The sequence below is a fragment of the Lactuca virosa genome, chromosome 2, assembly GCF_052849685.1.
Source record: "Lactuca virosa cultivar CGN04683 chromosome 2, Lactuca_virosa_CGN04683_v6, whole genome shotgun sequence".
Lineage (NCBI taxonomy): Eukaryota > Viridiplantae > Streptophyta > Magnoliopsida > Asterales > Asteraceae > Lactuca > Lactuca virosa.
Window position 1 is genome coordinate 137,829,622 of NC_136427.1, and position 16,536 is coordinate 137,846,157.

General features: G+C 35.5%; 1 protein-coding gene across 1 annotated transcript; it reads right to left on the reverse strand.

The window, feature by feature from the left end:
- Positions 1 to 5,654: 5,654 nt before the first annotated feature.
- Positions 5,655 to 9,800, reverse strand: LOC145159531 (glutamate--tRNA ligase, cytoplasmic-like). Its single transcript, XM_079078537.1, has 6 exons — positions 9,667 to 9,800; positions 8,173 to 8,342; positions 7,868 to 7,973; positions 7,564 to 7,723; positions 7,158 to 7,336; positions 5,655 to 5,994 (listed from the first exon to the last, which is right to left on the reverse strand). Exons 2-6 carry the CDS (start codon positions 8,319 to 8,321, stop codon positions 5,986 to 5,988), a joined length of 603 nt encoding a protein of 200 aa, XP_078934663.1. The 5' UTR covers positions 8,322 to 8,342; positions 9,667 to 9,800; the 3' UTR covers positions 5,655 to 5,985.
- Between the last annotated feature and the right edge of the window lie 6,736 nt (positions 9,801 to 16,536).

A 16,536-nucleotide genomic window follows, 5' to 3' on the forward strand; every position in this document is an offset into this window, starting at 1 on the left:
AGTGTGTGTTCTTGGTGTTCTTGGTGAAACTAAGAACACTTGAAGATCTACACAAATGGAATGATTTCATGGATGAAATCATGTAGGATCACTAGATTAGGGTAGATATCAACTAAACAAGGAAGAAAACACTTACTTTCTTGAAGATTTTTGAAGAACTTTGGATGATACTTGAGAGAGAAATGGTTCTAGACTTGGAAATGTGAAAAAAGTTAAAAATAAACTAAGTCTCACTTATATAGTCATTAGGGTTTACGGCCCTAATACCATTTGGGTCGTAAACTCCAAACTCTTGGAGTTTTTGGAACCTTAATGATGTACAATAAACACTAGGGCATCCTCTCTCCAGTTATTTCTTGAAGTACTAACTTTAAAACACTCAGACTGATTCCTAAAAGCTTGAAAGTTAGCAGAAACAGTTCTGACCTCTATTGAAGTGAATGGTTGTACAGAATAGAAATTTCGGGTTGTCACACGACATTATGGTTTTTATAAGTTGATGTAATATTGACAATGTTTTGGTGAACTGTTTTATGAATTACTTAATTAAAAATGAAAATTTTTGGCCTCGAAATTTGGGGATGTTACATAAAAACTCGAAATAGAGATCGAGCAATTTTTAGCCGACGCAACCTAAACGAGAAATGAAGATCCCGACATTTGTAGTACAACATTGAAAAGACAGACAAAAACGGAAGTCGGGTGAAGAGGTTATGGATTTTTAACGGAGTTTTCCAGTCCCGGCCTGTTAAACATATAATATTGAAAATAAATTCAAAATTAGCCGACGAAGTCTAAACAAGAGTTGTAGAGTATTTTCTCACCTACACGTGGATATAAAGAACATCAAAATCGGAGCTCGTACGCAAAAGGTATTTTAATAAAGTTTTAAACCCTTTTGTAACATGTAGAGAAAAAGGTATTTTTCCTCAAGTTATTTCATTATGTTATATAAACTGTTTAACTACTAAGATTCCACATTACATTCATAACATATAAGTAAATTATAATAGGTATAGTTTAGGGTACAGTAAAACTATTTTACTAAGTCATGGTTATCGTACTAAAAGGATTATTTAACTATAATTATTGTACACTACTAGTACAAGATAACATATACATTTTCAAGTACAAAAGAACACTAATATTCTCTACATATCTAGTTATACAAGGTTGTGAGTCCCTATCTAGTTGTACCCATTAGGGTATAGCTTAACGTCCTATCATTAATAACCAGAGTCTCCTGGAGAGAGAGCTTGAATTTTTGTATAGATCTATACGGGACTGACAATCCCGCACCTCGCTGTTAGCTACAGTGGGACCAATAGGTCCATGGGTGACAAATGTCATACCAGCTTTTCGACGTTTACAATACGCCGTATTTTATACTAGTCAGATTTAGTATGGTTATGGGAAACTCACACTGGTATTAACTAGGGCACTACACTACACTACTACAGTAGTACATGAACATACATTTTAGAAGGGATCTATAATGCTAATTCTATGATTTGTTAGGTTATACATCAGGTTTATATATAAGTAGGACCCAATAGACAGTAGAATGTGTGCCTTCCGCTTCATTTCCTGTTCCTTGTTTGGTTGTGGGCTTAGAGCAAATACACATAGTTTACTATCTATTCGATCTTGGTTATATGTATAACTCATATACACTAATAAATCATAGGAGGAATCAGGTATAGGTCAGGTCTATACATATACAAGAACAAAAGGAACATACATATACATATACAAGAACACTACACTATTTTCTAGTACAAAACATACTTTTTGGAAAGAACGATTCACTAGGTGCATACATATACAAAAGATTGCATACAAATTCAATGGCACTACATTTCTTACTAAGTTAAATGAAGATATCACTCAAAAGGTCCAACGTTGTTAATTCTAAAATTACCTAGTGCATACAACAGGGTTATATACAATGTAGATCCGACAAATAGTGGAATGTGTGGCTTCCGCCTCATTTCCTGTTCCTTGTTTGGTTGTGGGCTTAGGGCAGAACCACACAATCGGTTATCCGTTCGATATATAGTGTATATAACTTGTATACACTAGGTAACTACAAAAGGAACTATTATGGGTCACATTTTATTACATCAGGAAATATTGGATTTTCTGGAGGAACAAACTAAGGTTATCAAGGAACATACTAAGGTTTTCAAAGAACAAAGAACGTATCTTCTAAAACAAAATACTTATGAACTCACCAACTTAAATGTTGATACACTTTCAAAATCACTTGTATTCTCAGGAAACTAATAGACAGGTGCGCTCAGGGATTCTAGAAGACGGAGCATAATAACTTCTTGTCTTTATTTTCTGCTATATACTTTTGTTGTCAATCATATATGATTAAAATACAATGTAAACACTATACTATTAATGCAATGGATGTTGTTTCTTGTTTTACTATTCTACAATTGTTGTGATACTATACATGACGCCCTCCGCCCCCGAATGTTTCCCCCATCTCGGTTTGGGGGTGTGACGCCTTGTTTCCTTGATACAAACCGTAAACCTAATTCATTTTGATGAGCCGCCACCATTTTGGAGTCCTCTAGCCGCCGCCCCTCCGTCGTTGAAGTTGGAAGCCGCCGCTGCACTGCTGCCGATGAAGACCGAACCGTCGAGGAACACGTCGCGGTTGCCGATGTTGTTGTTCTCGGTCACGCAATGCTTCTTCCCTCCGACTCGCCGTCTGCCATGCCACCAGCATCGTCGGACGATAGCCTTGCAGTCGCTGGTGCCGTCTGTTGGCGCCGCCGTTGTCGTTGTTTTGTTCAACCGTCCATTCACCGTCCTTCTGCCACCGCCTTCCTCCAAGAATGAAGTGCTGCTGCTCAGTGGGTGATTTCGCTCGTGTGTGTGTGTGTGTTTCAGTGTAGCTTGACGGGTGCTGTTGGCCGCAAAGCAAGAGGACCACCATGGTGGCTGCCGTCATTTCTAATTTTCTGCTGCCACCAGCCGTCGTGTTGGGTGGTTGTGTGCATGAGCTAATGTGTATGTGTGCTTTTCTACATAAAATAATGTATTGGTTGCTTGTTTTCGGATTTTGACTCGAAAACCACAACCATTGCCGCGAGGTGGTGGCTGCGGTCGTCGACCACCACCGCCCGAGGTGGCAGTGGGTGGTGCCCCGCCTAGTGAAACCCTAGTTGACCTAAAACTTAATTTTGGACCTTATGACATGTTCTTGGGTTGGCAACCCTAATTAGGGTTTAGGAAACCCTAATTTTGGAGACTTTAGTTTGGAATTTGTCGGGGCCTGTGTTGGACCGTTGGATTGGAATTATGAATTATGCCCGACCACATTGTATGATTGACCTGGTAGAATGATGGACTTAATGGATTAATTCTTTAGTGGGTTAAGTGTTCTCACTTAACCCTAATCGTCATTTTATGTGAAAACCCTAATCATGTTTGGGCTTCGAGTTGGGCCTTTCTTTTTGGGCTTAGGTGTTTGGGTTCTTGTTGGTCCATCTGAGAACAAGTGTATGGACTAGGATATTTGGATGGGCTTTAGGGTAAGGCCTAAGTAAGGGGTTAGGGCCTAATTTGGAAAATTAGGCCATATTTGGCCCTTGGTTGATTATTTGGCTTTTGGGCCTCCAGAGTTTGAGTTTGGGCCTTGGTTTTGGACCAAGTTAGGTTAGGGGTAAAACAGTCTTTTTACCCCAAGTATGGATTTATGGTTATGCATTGGTACCTAATTGTTAATTGGGTGTTGTTTTGATGTTTGACAGTTTGGGAATATGTCAGCCAGCAGTCGGGGTTTGTCTTTGTGATTCGGCAGTGTGAGGTGAGTATTCTCACTATATCCATGGGTCGAAGGCACCCATGTCGGACCATTACTTGTTATGTGGAATGCTAGTTGTATCTGTGATACTTGCATGAAAGACCATAGGGGGAGCTCATGGCATTTGGATATAAGACCATGGGGGGAGCCCATGGCATTTGGATATAAGACCATGGGGGGAGCCCATGACACTTGGATATCAGACCATGGGGGGAGCCCATGGTATTCCTGGTAAAGACCATGAGGGGAGCCCATAGCAACTATATGTATGTCACATGATATTCTGTGGATGGTATTTTGTGAATGATATTTTGTGGTTGTATGCTCTGTGGTATTTTGGTGAACTCACTAAGCTTTATGCTTACGATTTTCAGTTTATGTTTCAGGTACTCTGGTTTTCAAATGGAAGGGCTCGGGTTGATTGCAGAGCACACGCCACATGTTTCCGTCTTCTGTGAATTACTCTGATTTGTCAATGTTTTGTTAAAACTCAATTACTCTGGTTTTTGTGGGAAAGACATGTATTAATGATTTATTAATCTAAAAACCAAAAAATTTTATATCATGATTTTTGGGGTGTTACCATATTGATACCTCAACAACTCATGATTGAGTTTGATGCAATCTGCAAAAGGGATACCAAACTTCATGATGGTGCCTTTCATGAAGTTCTCAAAGCCACACAGGTATATGATCGAATAAGCACACAAAAACAACAAATCACCATGCATTCGATTGACCTTCTGTTTTTTTTTTTAACTAATAGGAAGCAATAGTGTTGCATCCATGGGTTGCACTTGTGATTTGTCTCAGACCTAGTGTTTGGGAATATGTAAGCGTAAATGTAGAGACATTGGTAGTTGAAGAATTAACTGTTCATCAGTATCTTCACTTTAAAGAACTTGTTAATGGATTGTAAGTATCGTTATCCTTTCACTAATGAATTCGCCTTTTTCCTTTGTTTCTTTCGCACATGTTTACACCATTTATGATCATAGTATCTTCACTTTAAAGAACTTGTTAATGGATTGTAAGTATCGTTATCCTTTCACTAATGAATTCGCCTTTTTCCTTTGTTTCTTTCACACATGTTTACACCATTTATGATCATGTTTTGCCCTGCAATATGTAAAAAACAATTTTGTCCTTACATGTATTGCATATGATCATATTTAACGGGCCAAAAGTAACAGAGCTAGCCATAAAGATAATCCATTAAAAGTTTCAAACCATGGGGATCATCCTTGTAGACAAAATAAATAAATATATTGTTAAGGACCAGACTTGATTTTTTTTAGAAACCACATCTAGCATTTTTAAAGATTTTTCTTTATTAAATGAAAGCTTTTGCATTGGAGAATGCGTGAAGATGTGTTTTTTTTAAATAAAATTGGTTGGAAGTTGAAGAGGAAAAAAGAAAGTTACTTAATGGTTAACCATTGTGGATTGTTCCAAGAGTTTTTTTTGGTTCATAGAATGATTAGAAAGTAAGTGTACGTGAGAAGAAATGAATTATAGAAAGAAAAAAAAAATCACAATCTATCAAATTATAGTTGGGAAAAAAGAGCAAATACGAAAAACAATAATAGAAATTATTGGAGTTTTAAAAATGTAAATATATAACTTCATCACATTATAGGTACTTACTATAAAATAATATGATGATAATTTATAATTATTATTATTAATTGCAAAAAAAATATCTAACAAGGATGTTTTGGTATTTCACTATTTTAGCAAGACCCTTCCGCAGAATGGCACAATCAAACATAATTCACATACGTCTGACAATGGAATTAACTGACTCCATTTCGGCAACCAACACAACATGTAATGAAATCTCAAATTCCAAATAGTCGGATTCCCACAGAATCTGCCAACCGAACATGCCAAAGCCAAATGGGTGCATAAAACTATAGAAGCTAAGAACAAACATATCAAAAGTAGGTTCAATGTTAAAAAGGCTAACAATACCAAATGAAACAGAATCACAATCATGATAATCCCAAAATCTTGTAATTTCTCATATAAGGAACATCATCACTTCCTAAAGCCGCTTTGGGGGATTTGTATCCAACTGCTGTGCGTCCTCACACTCCAACTTTCTCGCACCTGCCTTCCCAAGACCCGCAGTCTCCTTTGGATCTGTGTTCAGCATGTCATCATCCCGGCTGCATCAACAAACAGTTATCAGTTGGCTTTTTTCGATGTTGAAGATGAGAAGGGCACTTATGTTTTTTACACTGACAAGAGATTTAAGTACAAGTCTTGATCCCACCTTTTTGTGTGGACATAAAATTGAAAACTTTTTGCAACAAACATCAGTCACAATCACAATCACACTTGGTGTAAGACACGAGTTGACATCAATGTAAAATTAATGACACGAGCCTGAATCTATAATACGCACATAGACTTCATGCTAATAGTTGACGGTGCTTGTCTTGTCTTTTTCAACTAGACGGGCAATTTTGAGAAATAATGTAGAATTGGGTCAATTTGATTATATTTTTTCCCAACGGGCCAAAAGGGTAAAACTAGAATTTTACCTAGGAAAGAGCTTGTTCAAGTTAAAACAAACTCATTGCATGCTCCTAAATTGCTATGTTAAAAAAAATCAGATCACTAACTTCCACAAGATAGAGCTATGACAAGCCGTGGTCCGGTCCCTACTAGTTTATAGCAGGAGGGCAAAACAGTCAAAAGGATGAGCATTTCTGGAGAGAAATGGTCCCAGGGGTATTTCAGTCTTTTATCTATTTATTTTCCTATAGAAGAGCCTGCAGCCCAGCTTTGAGGAAACATTGGTTGGCAGGTGCTGCAGGCTTTTTAGCCTTTTTACCAGTATTTAGACTCTGTGTCTAGGTTGATAGAGGATGTTGATTTTTGTTATTGCATTAGCAAGTTTGGAGAGTTCCCTCCTCTCAAAAGAAGGGGCATTATCTTATTCTGATTCTATGAAAGTTACTATCATTTTCTAATTCATTACAAAATTTTCTGGTTTAGTTCTGTGCCTATCAAGCTAGAGGGGCAATTTTGACCATTTCACATAGGTATAAGTGGAAAACACTTGCCTTGGGCAAATTCGACACGTTATGTGAAGCGGATCAATTTGGTTATATTTTATTAGTAACAAGTCAAACGGGTAAAACTAGAAAAACATACCTACAAAAGGATATTGTGGTTGAAAAAATCTACCCAATTATAGAGGTGAAAACTGCTTGTATTTTGGATGATACTGCTAGAACTAGGTAGGTTTTTTCAAAGTACAATGTTGTAATAGGGCGAAATGAAAAAAAGGATGCTATATCGCTATTTAGTGGATGACACTTACTTTTCCCGTTTCAGCATCCGGGAGATCAACTTCAGTAGCATCCATTTTTGAGTCTTCTTGCACGGGATAAGCTGCTAGATAAGCTTCTCTTACTTTATCCAGACTGTACAGTTCAGACATGAGGTTGTAAAATCGAACCAAGTATTTGTACTTTTTTGAGTCCCATTTCTTACCAGCCCCTGCAGACAGCAGCAAATTTAGCATTTCTTTTTTTAAACATGTGGTTGGGACGGGTCACTACATTTTGGACTGTTTTTAGCTCTCAAGTGAGCAATTTTAGCATTTAGGATGCACTTTTTACACTAGGAAAGCTTTCTCAGGCTATTTTCAATGACAAGAAAGAGGAGGGCATTCACATCTTTTGCACAAACGAATGCATTGGGGAGGGCATAATCAATAGATTTACCTGCAAGGTAGGACCACAGAACAATGTCGGCAAGTGACAATAGATCACCAACCAAGAAATCGTGATCCTGGAGCTGGTGATCAAATTGCATGCACGCCTTGTCAAAATCCAAATCAGGGCCAGAAAAACAAGCATGGACACGCTGGAGACAATGAAAAAGCTAGGAAAAAAAAAAGGATCAGCACAACAAATTTCCTAATTCTTGAAACAAACACAAACTTCACAACATGTGGTTGTGTGCTTTAAAGTGCAAAAACTTTTAGAGAGAAAGAGAAAAACATGAGAAGAAGAAGAAGACATTCACCTCCCTAGTTTCAGCCCTGCTAATGCTATCACGGTCGTACAACTTGTCAACAACTCCTATATGACAAAAGTACCGAAGGATCTCGTCTACCTCTTCCACGTTCAGGCTATACCAAAACTTTATAGTTAATACAGACTGAATATTATTATTATTCACAGTTTACCTATCAAGTGATTCTCAGATGTAAAACAAATTCATATCAAGCATTTCTTAGATGTAAACAAATTCATATCAATCTTTGATTGAAGAGACTTTATTTAACTCCCATTATCAAAAGAAAACAAGTTAGGAATGAATCGCAATACGTCTCGCAGGGTAGGATGATAAAGGGCGGCATGCCGGACTTGAGTTTGGCTCTGACAGTGACAATTATCTTTCCAATTGAAGCGGTTGCAAACACTGACAAGGGTGGCGTGTAGTCGCTGGCTATCCGTAGCATCACCTCCCTCGCCATTCGGTTTTGTAACTCGTTAACCTAGGAAAAGAAGAGAATGGGAAAATTAGGCCACAAATAGGGTACTTGTAATCCGATTGATTAGAATTATTTTCAGGTTTTCATTATCATATTACTTCTTTTTGTTGTTACTATAACTTTAAATTGAACTTTCAGTTATAACCTTACATTGAACTTTAAATTGAACTTTCAGTAAATTTAATTTTGTTATATTCATTAAAATTGGTTGTGATAACAATCACATTCAAAATCATTAAAACTAATGAATTGATTCATCCAAGGGGTAAGGTTTAACAAATAAGAAACTTTCTTTAACAAACATTTACACATGGAGTTTATATAGTTGATATCTTTCAACAAAATCAATCCTACAAAAATGAACTCTATATCTAGGTTGAATCAAACACTTGACATGGCTGATACCATTCAGAAGGTCATATCTGACTCGCACCAAACAAATTTGTGAGAATTAATCTCAGAGACATAAGCATACATCCTCAACTGTCTGGTTACAGACTTTCTACGTACTTTCAGTATCTAAAAAACTGTATAAAATAAATAACTTATCGGCTTTATTTTTTTATCAAGAGAGTGGAAACAACAATATTCATGTTTGTTGGTTATCATTATTTGAATTCCTAATGGGAAAATCATAGAAAGCTGCATTATGCCAGCCAGACCCTAAGCTTTTCATGGACATTGATAGTATTTGAATACAGATGTTTTTTAACATGCTTCAGAAATTTTATTAATGTTGGTAACCTGCCTTATAATCATACATGATACATGTTTTTGATAATTTAATTGGGGCATAATGGTTTTTTCTTATTCAATTACTATTATACTATGCAAATTACAACACCTAGCTTGCCAAAATTGACAGATTCTACACCACATAGCCATTTTATTCAATAGATAGGCATTCAATAACTATTCTGTAAGATACAAACCCTAGTTTGCCAAAATTGACTGGGTATATTACAAATATCCCTTAACCTTCTACTTTATTATGATTTGTTTTATGGGGCTTTAGCCTACCACATGGACAATCAGTAGAAACAGGTACAGGCAGCCTGATTGCTTTCTTCTCCGGCCAACTTTGTATCGAGGAAAAGTATTTTTGTTACTTATACATGAGATTTCTTTATGTGTTTTCGCGCATAAAAACATACCAGCCGATTATTAATCAAAACCAATCCAAAAATGTGCTTATATTATAAACCCTAAAGAATCAAAGACGCGCAGTTTTTCAAAACCTACAATTAAACCCAATTGCCAGTTTCTGAAAGATCAAAAGCAATCCGCCATCGATGCGCATAATGAAGAAAAGAAAAGAAACACGTACCTTTCGTGGCCAACGAAAGCGAACAATGAAAACGGGGAAGAAGAGCAGACGGGAGGAAACGGTGTCGTAGAAGAATCCGTGACGAAATTAAGACCGAATTTATTGGAGCAAAGTCGGACCTCTATGCAGAATTTCATTCATATATATCTTTTTGAAACTTTAAATATTATTTCTATATCCTTATAAATTTTAATATTAAAATTTCTTATAAATTTTAATATTAAATTTTAATATTACATATATCCAAATTCACAATTTAACCGGATTTAAACTGATCAATTATTAAAAAACTTATGTAGAAATCAAAATTTCATATGATTGTACTAAAATTACCTTTTTAAATAAAGATTAACATTCAACTAATAATATCTGCCACTAACCAAACCTCAAATAGTCAAACTTCTTATATTAGACAATGTTAGATATGAAAAAAAAAATACTTTTGAAATGAGTTAAAGTCACTTAACAGGAAATAATGGTTGGATTCATCGAATGTCATCGGTGTTTATTAACGTCGAGTAAATATCATAACCCCAAGCTTATACAATTATGAGAATCATACGTGCCCTACGGACTTTGTTTTTTATGTTATTTTCTCAATTTTATACCATAATTTAATTTATTAAAAATATCATTAACATTATTGTAAGATTAAACACTTGTTACAATTAGCAAAATGAAGAATAGGAGGTTTAATAGCGGCAATAGGTTTAATAGTGTTCAGCCGACATTTGAAACGTATCTTCGATGAGGAAGAAATAGTTTAATAGCGGCAATAGGTTTAATAGTGTTTAATTATATTTAATCCCAATTGAATTCTCAATTGGTTTAATGTTATTTCGATAAGGGTATTTCCGTATAAACATATAAATTTTTTATTTTCAAATAAGTTTTGTAATATTAAAATAATTAAACCTAATTAAATTATGAGTTTGGATATATACGTGAATTTTATAGTTTGAGACGGATATATATATATGTAATTTTAAAGTTTGTAAGGATATAGAAGTAATATTTAAAGTTTCTAAGGATATGAATGAAATTCTCCCAACATAAAATTGTGGGGAAAAGATATGTATATTTAAAACATAAATATGAAATTACCATATTATCACGGTTTAACCTTGTCACACCTCTAACATAAAATTAAATACAAATTAATTTAGGACCAACCATTTGGACCTTGGACCGTACGTATCTATCTATCTGTAACGACGTGAAATTTTCAAACAAAATTTTCATTTTTAAAACACATTAAATTCTCATTTCACCATCTCAAAACACAAGTATCCAAAATCATATCACAATGTAATTCACAATCCCAGAATAATGAAAACGGTCACACCCCCGAACCAGACGGCGGAAACGTCTGAGGGCTCGTGTGACTAACAATTGAATAATCATCACAATGAATATACATGAAACATAACACATTCATCACCAATATTACATAATACAATCAGCATTGTTCACATCAAGTACATTGTGACAACCCGAAATTTTTTGCTTTAAAAGCCATTCAATTCAATCAAAGTCAGACTCGCTCCTGCTATCTTTTAGCACTGTTTAGAGTCTATTTGAGCATTCTGAGCTTAGTACACCAAAGGAATCAGTATTTGGAAGTCTCAGTTTAAGTTCTAAACTATCTAGCAAACCGTAAACCTCCTCAAAAGGAGTTTACGGTCAAGGTGGCCGAAAAACTCCATGCTATATATTCAAACCTTAGTCATTTTCAATCACTTTTACCATTTAAAGCCAAAGAACTCATTCTCTCTCAAGTATCATCCGACTTTTCTCTTAGATCTTCAAGATTGTAAGTATTTCTTCCCTTGATTGGTGGATATCCTTCTATATCTAGTGATTATACATGATTTCATCCATGAAATCTCTTCATTTTGATAGATCTTCAAGTGTTCTTCATTTCACCAAGAACACACACTAGTGTTCTTGGATCCTAATCACCCTTACAAGCTTCTAATAAGTAAGTACACTACCCTTAGCTTAATATATGCTTGAATCACTAGTTAAGCACCTTGAAAACGTCATACAAAATCAAAGGACCGTCAAGTATCAATCTACCTTTAATGAAGGTAGAATGCTCCTTACAAACAAGAGAATTAATCACCAAATCCAACCTGTTGGCTAAAATCGTATCAATAATATTATACTGGCAACCAATAAGGCTTATGGGACGAAAGTATTTGAGAACCTTAGCATCGTCCACCTTTGGGATAAGAGCAATATGAATGACAGATTACAGCCGGTCAGAAATTAACTAGAGTTAAAAAAAAAAACTCAGTTATAACATCAACCTCCATCAAATACCAAAATTTTATAAGGAAGTAAAAAGAAAAACCATCCATTCCTGGAGACTTATCAGCACCACAATCCCATACAGCCCTTTTAATTTCATTAGGAGTAACCAGGCCATCTAAAATCTCAGACTGTCGGATCGAAATTGTCTTCTTGAACACCTGGGATATAGAAGGTTGAGAAGGGGTGGGATAGGTAAATCGTGACCGGAAATGATCTAAAAACTCACATTTGACATTGTTACGCTCATCAACCCATTCACCATCAATAAGAATACCCAAAATATCCAAATGCTTGCGTTTCTTATTAAGGACTCCATGGAAAAATTTTGAGTTATCGTCACCCTCAATAGCCCACTTAAGTTTTTCCTTTTGCGTTAAGTCCTCATTCTCAATTCAAAGCACATTACCAAGTTTTTTTTTATAATAGAAGTCCTCTTAGTAGCCATGGAAGGATTATCTTCACCTCTATCAATAGCAAAATCCAAAGTAGCCAAGGAATGAAGCATGTTGGTTTTACTACCATCCCGACTCTAACTCAAGTGTTTAATCCAACCCTTGATATTAACTTTAAGACAGTGAAGGTTCTTTTAAAGCTTCACCATCCCATTCGCCAACACAACCCCATCATTTTTCCAAGAATCCTCCATAATTTTAGAAAAGCCATCTAAAGAGAACCAAGAGCGTAACACTTCAAAAGAAGAAGGATCATAGTCAAGAATCACTTCTATAAGCAAAATGGGGTGATGATCAGATAAATGTTGGTCAAGGATCATGTCTGAAAGGTGTGGTTATAACTCTACAAGAACCTCTGATATTACAAAAAAAACTGTTAATTTTACTATCTAGAAGACGATTTGTGAGTCCAAGTAAAAGAGTAACCACCAAGAGGAATTATTAAAGAGACCCGCATTTGCAATAAACTCATTTAACAATATTGCTTTGTTAGGATAAAATACAAAACCATATCTTTTAGATTCATCCCTTACCTTATTAAAGCCACCCATTAAGATCACTTCCCCATGCCAAAAATCAATAAAACCACCAAGGCGAGCCCAAAGAGATTTTTTCTCATTCCAATCATGTGGAGCATAAACCAAAACAACAAGCAGATTTGTATTTATAGGGAGCCAAATACCTTCGGCTATAGAAAAATAATCATCTAAAATAGAATTAGTTTTTGAGAAAAGATTACTTTCCTAAAAAGAATAATCCCTCCTGAAAGACCTTTGGATAAAGAAATCTGAAAATCAAAATGCAAATTACCCCAAACCGAACAAGCAAATTGTAAGTCCAACCGCCTCATCTTTTTCTCTTAAAGAGCCAAAAAGTAACCTGATGTTTGATACACATATTCTTCACTCATGATTGTTTCCATTCCTTTCTCAATCCTTAAATATTCAAAGAAAGATAGTTCATGAAAACCTATTCACACTTCCATGATTATTTATAATTTCATGAATATTTTGTATACATCCCTCCATAGAACACCCCATTATGACCAAATTCAATGAAAGCATTTAATTCGTTAATCAAAGTGAACGATTGAGGTTTTTTTTAGTAATCTTAATGAACCACCAAAAGAGGATTGAGATTCACCATACCCTTCTTTAACTTGTTTGGAAACTGAAGAGCTTTATTTATTTGCTGCACACTGATTTTTAACAAAAGAAGCAGGTCTCGATAATTCCTTCCTTAACTGATCATCTTCCAATGGAGCAGAATGTGGGCTAAAAGAGTTACATTCTCCAATAAAATATGGGGACCGAAAATGTGGAACACTAGCTGATTTCCTAGTTTGTAATGAGGCAGCTTCCTACTGTTGAGACAACTACTATCGAGAACAAGGAGGCAGCTGAGAAATCAAAATTTCCTAGTGAGATTCAAAATGTTGTTGATGTAATCTTTCATGTGAACGAGTAGAAGCATCGGGCTCTTTTTGAGCATTAGGCTGAGATGAAAGATAAGCAAAAATTTGAGAATTTTCAGGTGTAAAACCAAGGGGATGGGTTGGATCTTTATCACTCGCATTGTGACAACCTTGTTTATCCTTTTTTTAGATATTGAAAATATCAAACAGTCTTCTAATTTTTTATTATTATCATTTATTCCAGGTTTTCAACCATCTTTTTTGTTAACAAATTCATCGCCTTCTTGAGAACCAACATCTTCATCCCATGAATACATATAAACTGAATTACCAATTTCCCCGTCTTCATAATCTTCTTTTGACTTAACAAAATCTCCATTTTCTTCGTCTATAAGTTTAAAGTCATCCTCAACAAAAATCCGGGATCCAACCTATGATTTCTTTAGGTCTCACATGATAGACCTTCCCAAGAATGATAATTTTAAAGTTCACCATACTCAGCTTCTGAATTGACGTAGAGATATGTGACCGCTTACTATATAGGTTATCTTCAAAAGATTTATCCATATACAAAATGTTCCCCATTTCATTGTAATCTTGGAATAGGTTTTGTAAGTACGTGTGATTATCAGCACGCCTTAAACAGCAACCCAAACCACCATTTCATTCAAGATAAAGTTATTAGACCAAGGATGTAACTTAGAGAACGTTGAGCGTGCTCTAATATGTTTATGAAACTGCTCCATAGTTTTGACTGATTCAAATTCAAAGGATACCCATTTTCCCCCTACATAAGCAAATTTGATATCACTAAACCTTTGTTATTACAAATAATTCGAAGATTAGTTAGGGATTGAAATTCTTTCACCTCCCCCATCAGAACTAAAGAATGTGACGTATCAGAAATGCAACTATCATTCAGGACCATGACCGGATCATCATCAGTCTTGGTATTAGCAATTGATTTTTCACCTCTATGTAGAACTGATGGATAAGAAGAAACCAATGGGTCTTTTTGATTATGCATGGGTGTATTACGAAAATCACTTCTCACTCCCTCCTTAACAACTTTATGATTTCCTTTTTGAAAACTTGAAACGTTTGCAACATATTTCAGTTTACCAATCCAAACCGAGCAAAGGTTCTTGACCAATGAATCAACATCACAATTTTGAGCAAACCTAACAAAAACAAAGTGTTTACCCATTTCTAACAATCTAGAGGCAATAAAAACATCCAAAACAGTTCCAAATCTTTCACAGGTCTTCTAGAGTTCCAATTTAGTGAAGTGGGAAGGAAAGTTCGCGACATAGACTGAATGGGAAATTCTAGTAGTCAATGTTTAGTTTGAATGTTGCCTAGCATTCTCTGCCCCAGCAGGAAACGCCATCTTGACAGAACATGGAAGAATGACTTACCAGAAGGAAACACCCTTCCACCCTGCTGGCGTTTGATCCATCGGAGAAGAAGGGTAAGAGACGTCACAACCCCTATAGGGTTTGGAATTCCTAAAATCGCTCGGTTCTTAGATGATCATGTCTTGTTTATGTACTCTAAATACATCTATCATAGAGAACAACCTTTTTTATAAGACAACTTTAATGACAAAATATGCATGTTAACTTTTGTCAAAGAAAATAACCATTAAAAAGTTGTCATAGAATATATGTATATGAACTTGTTTTTAACAAAAACAAAGCTATCCATATTTTCCAAAAAACCAAGATTATCCTAATAATCATAAAATCTAACCTAGCTTGCAAGATGGTTGTGATATCATTTGTTGCCATTTTATTCAAAAATTGTTTTAAAAACACAAGATTAGCAACGAAAGACTTTAATTTTGAACAACATAAAACTACTTATATTCCCACCAAATGATAATTTTGCAAAGATTGGCAAGAAAACAACAACCATAGATAAGTTAACAGATGAAACACCTTTAAAGTCCTTTGTGTCCTCAAGAGGAGGCTTGGTAGTTGCTGGGGAAGACAAAGATCTAAGCAAGGAGCTCTCTATGTGTATTCACCCAAAGAAGTCACCAATATCAGTAAAGGATGATAGTCCTTCACTTATATGCACTTTCACTTTAGAGTTTAACACTTATATGAAATAAGCCTTCAAAGGAGAATAAAACCAAGGAACTAAAACTAGCAACAAACTTTTGGAAGATGGTGGAGGGCACCCTCTTGTTTGCTCTTGGCTTTAGTGAAGAAAAAAGGAAGAAAAAGATGACTAACTTATGCTCTCTCTTAACATATACTCTTACACAAAAATGAAAGACCATGATTCCATTTAATGAAATCAAGTCTTGCAAGTAAGAGGTTGTAAGAACAAAGAAATTACAACAAGCAACAAGCCCCATGCTTGTCCTTGCTTGGACGGTTCCAAGAGAGAGGATAAGATGTGAGTGGAATCCACCTCATCATACTATACTTATAAATGAGACATTTTTCCTATCATATCATGCATTTGAAACCCCCAAACAAATTTCCAAGCACCTCATGGATTTGAAACCCCCACACCTTTTCACTTTCAAAGTAATTAATCACACATCATGGTGAATTTAGAGCATGACATGAAGGAACAATTGATTTTCCACAATTGATTTTCCTCCTACGTACTTATAAATATGTTCCCAATCTATCTATCTATATATCTTATAATAGAGACATTTTTAATCAAACC

Excerpts from the sequence above, each read along its gene's own strand:
- LOC145159531 (XM_079078537.1), bottom strand. The coding sequence starts at position 8,321 with ATGGCGAGGGAGGTGATGCTACGGATAGCCAGCGACTACACGCCACCC. Across the intron at positions 7,724-7,867 it reads GCAGGGCTGAAACTAGGGAG|CTTTTTCATTGTCTCCAGCG; the intron begins GTGAATGTCTTC and ends TTTTTTTCCTAG. Across the intron at positions 7,337-7,563 it reads TCTGTGGTCCTACCTTGCAG|GGGCTGGTAAGAAATGGGAC; the intron begins GTAAATCTATTG and ends TGCTGTCTGCAG.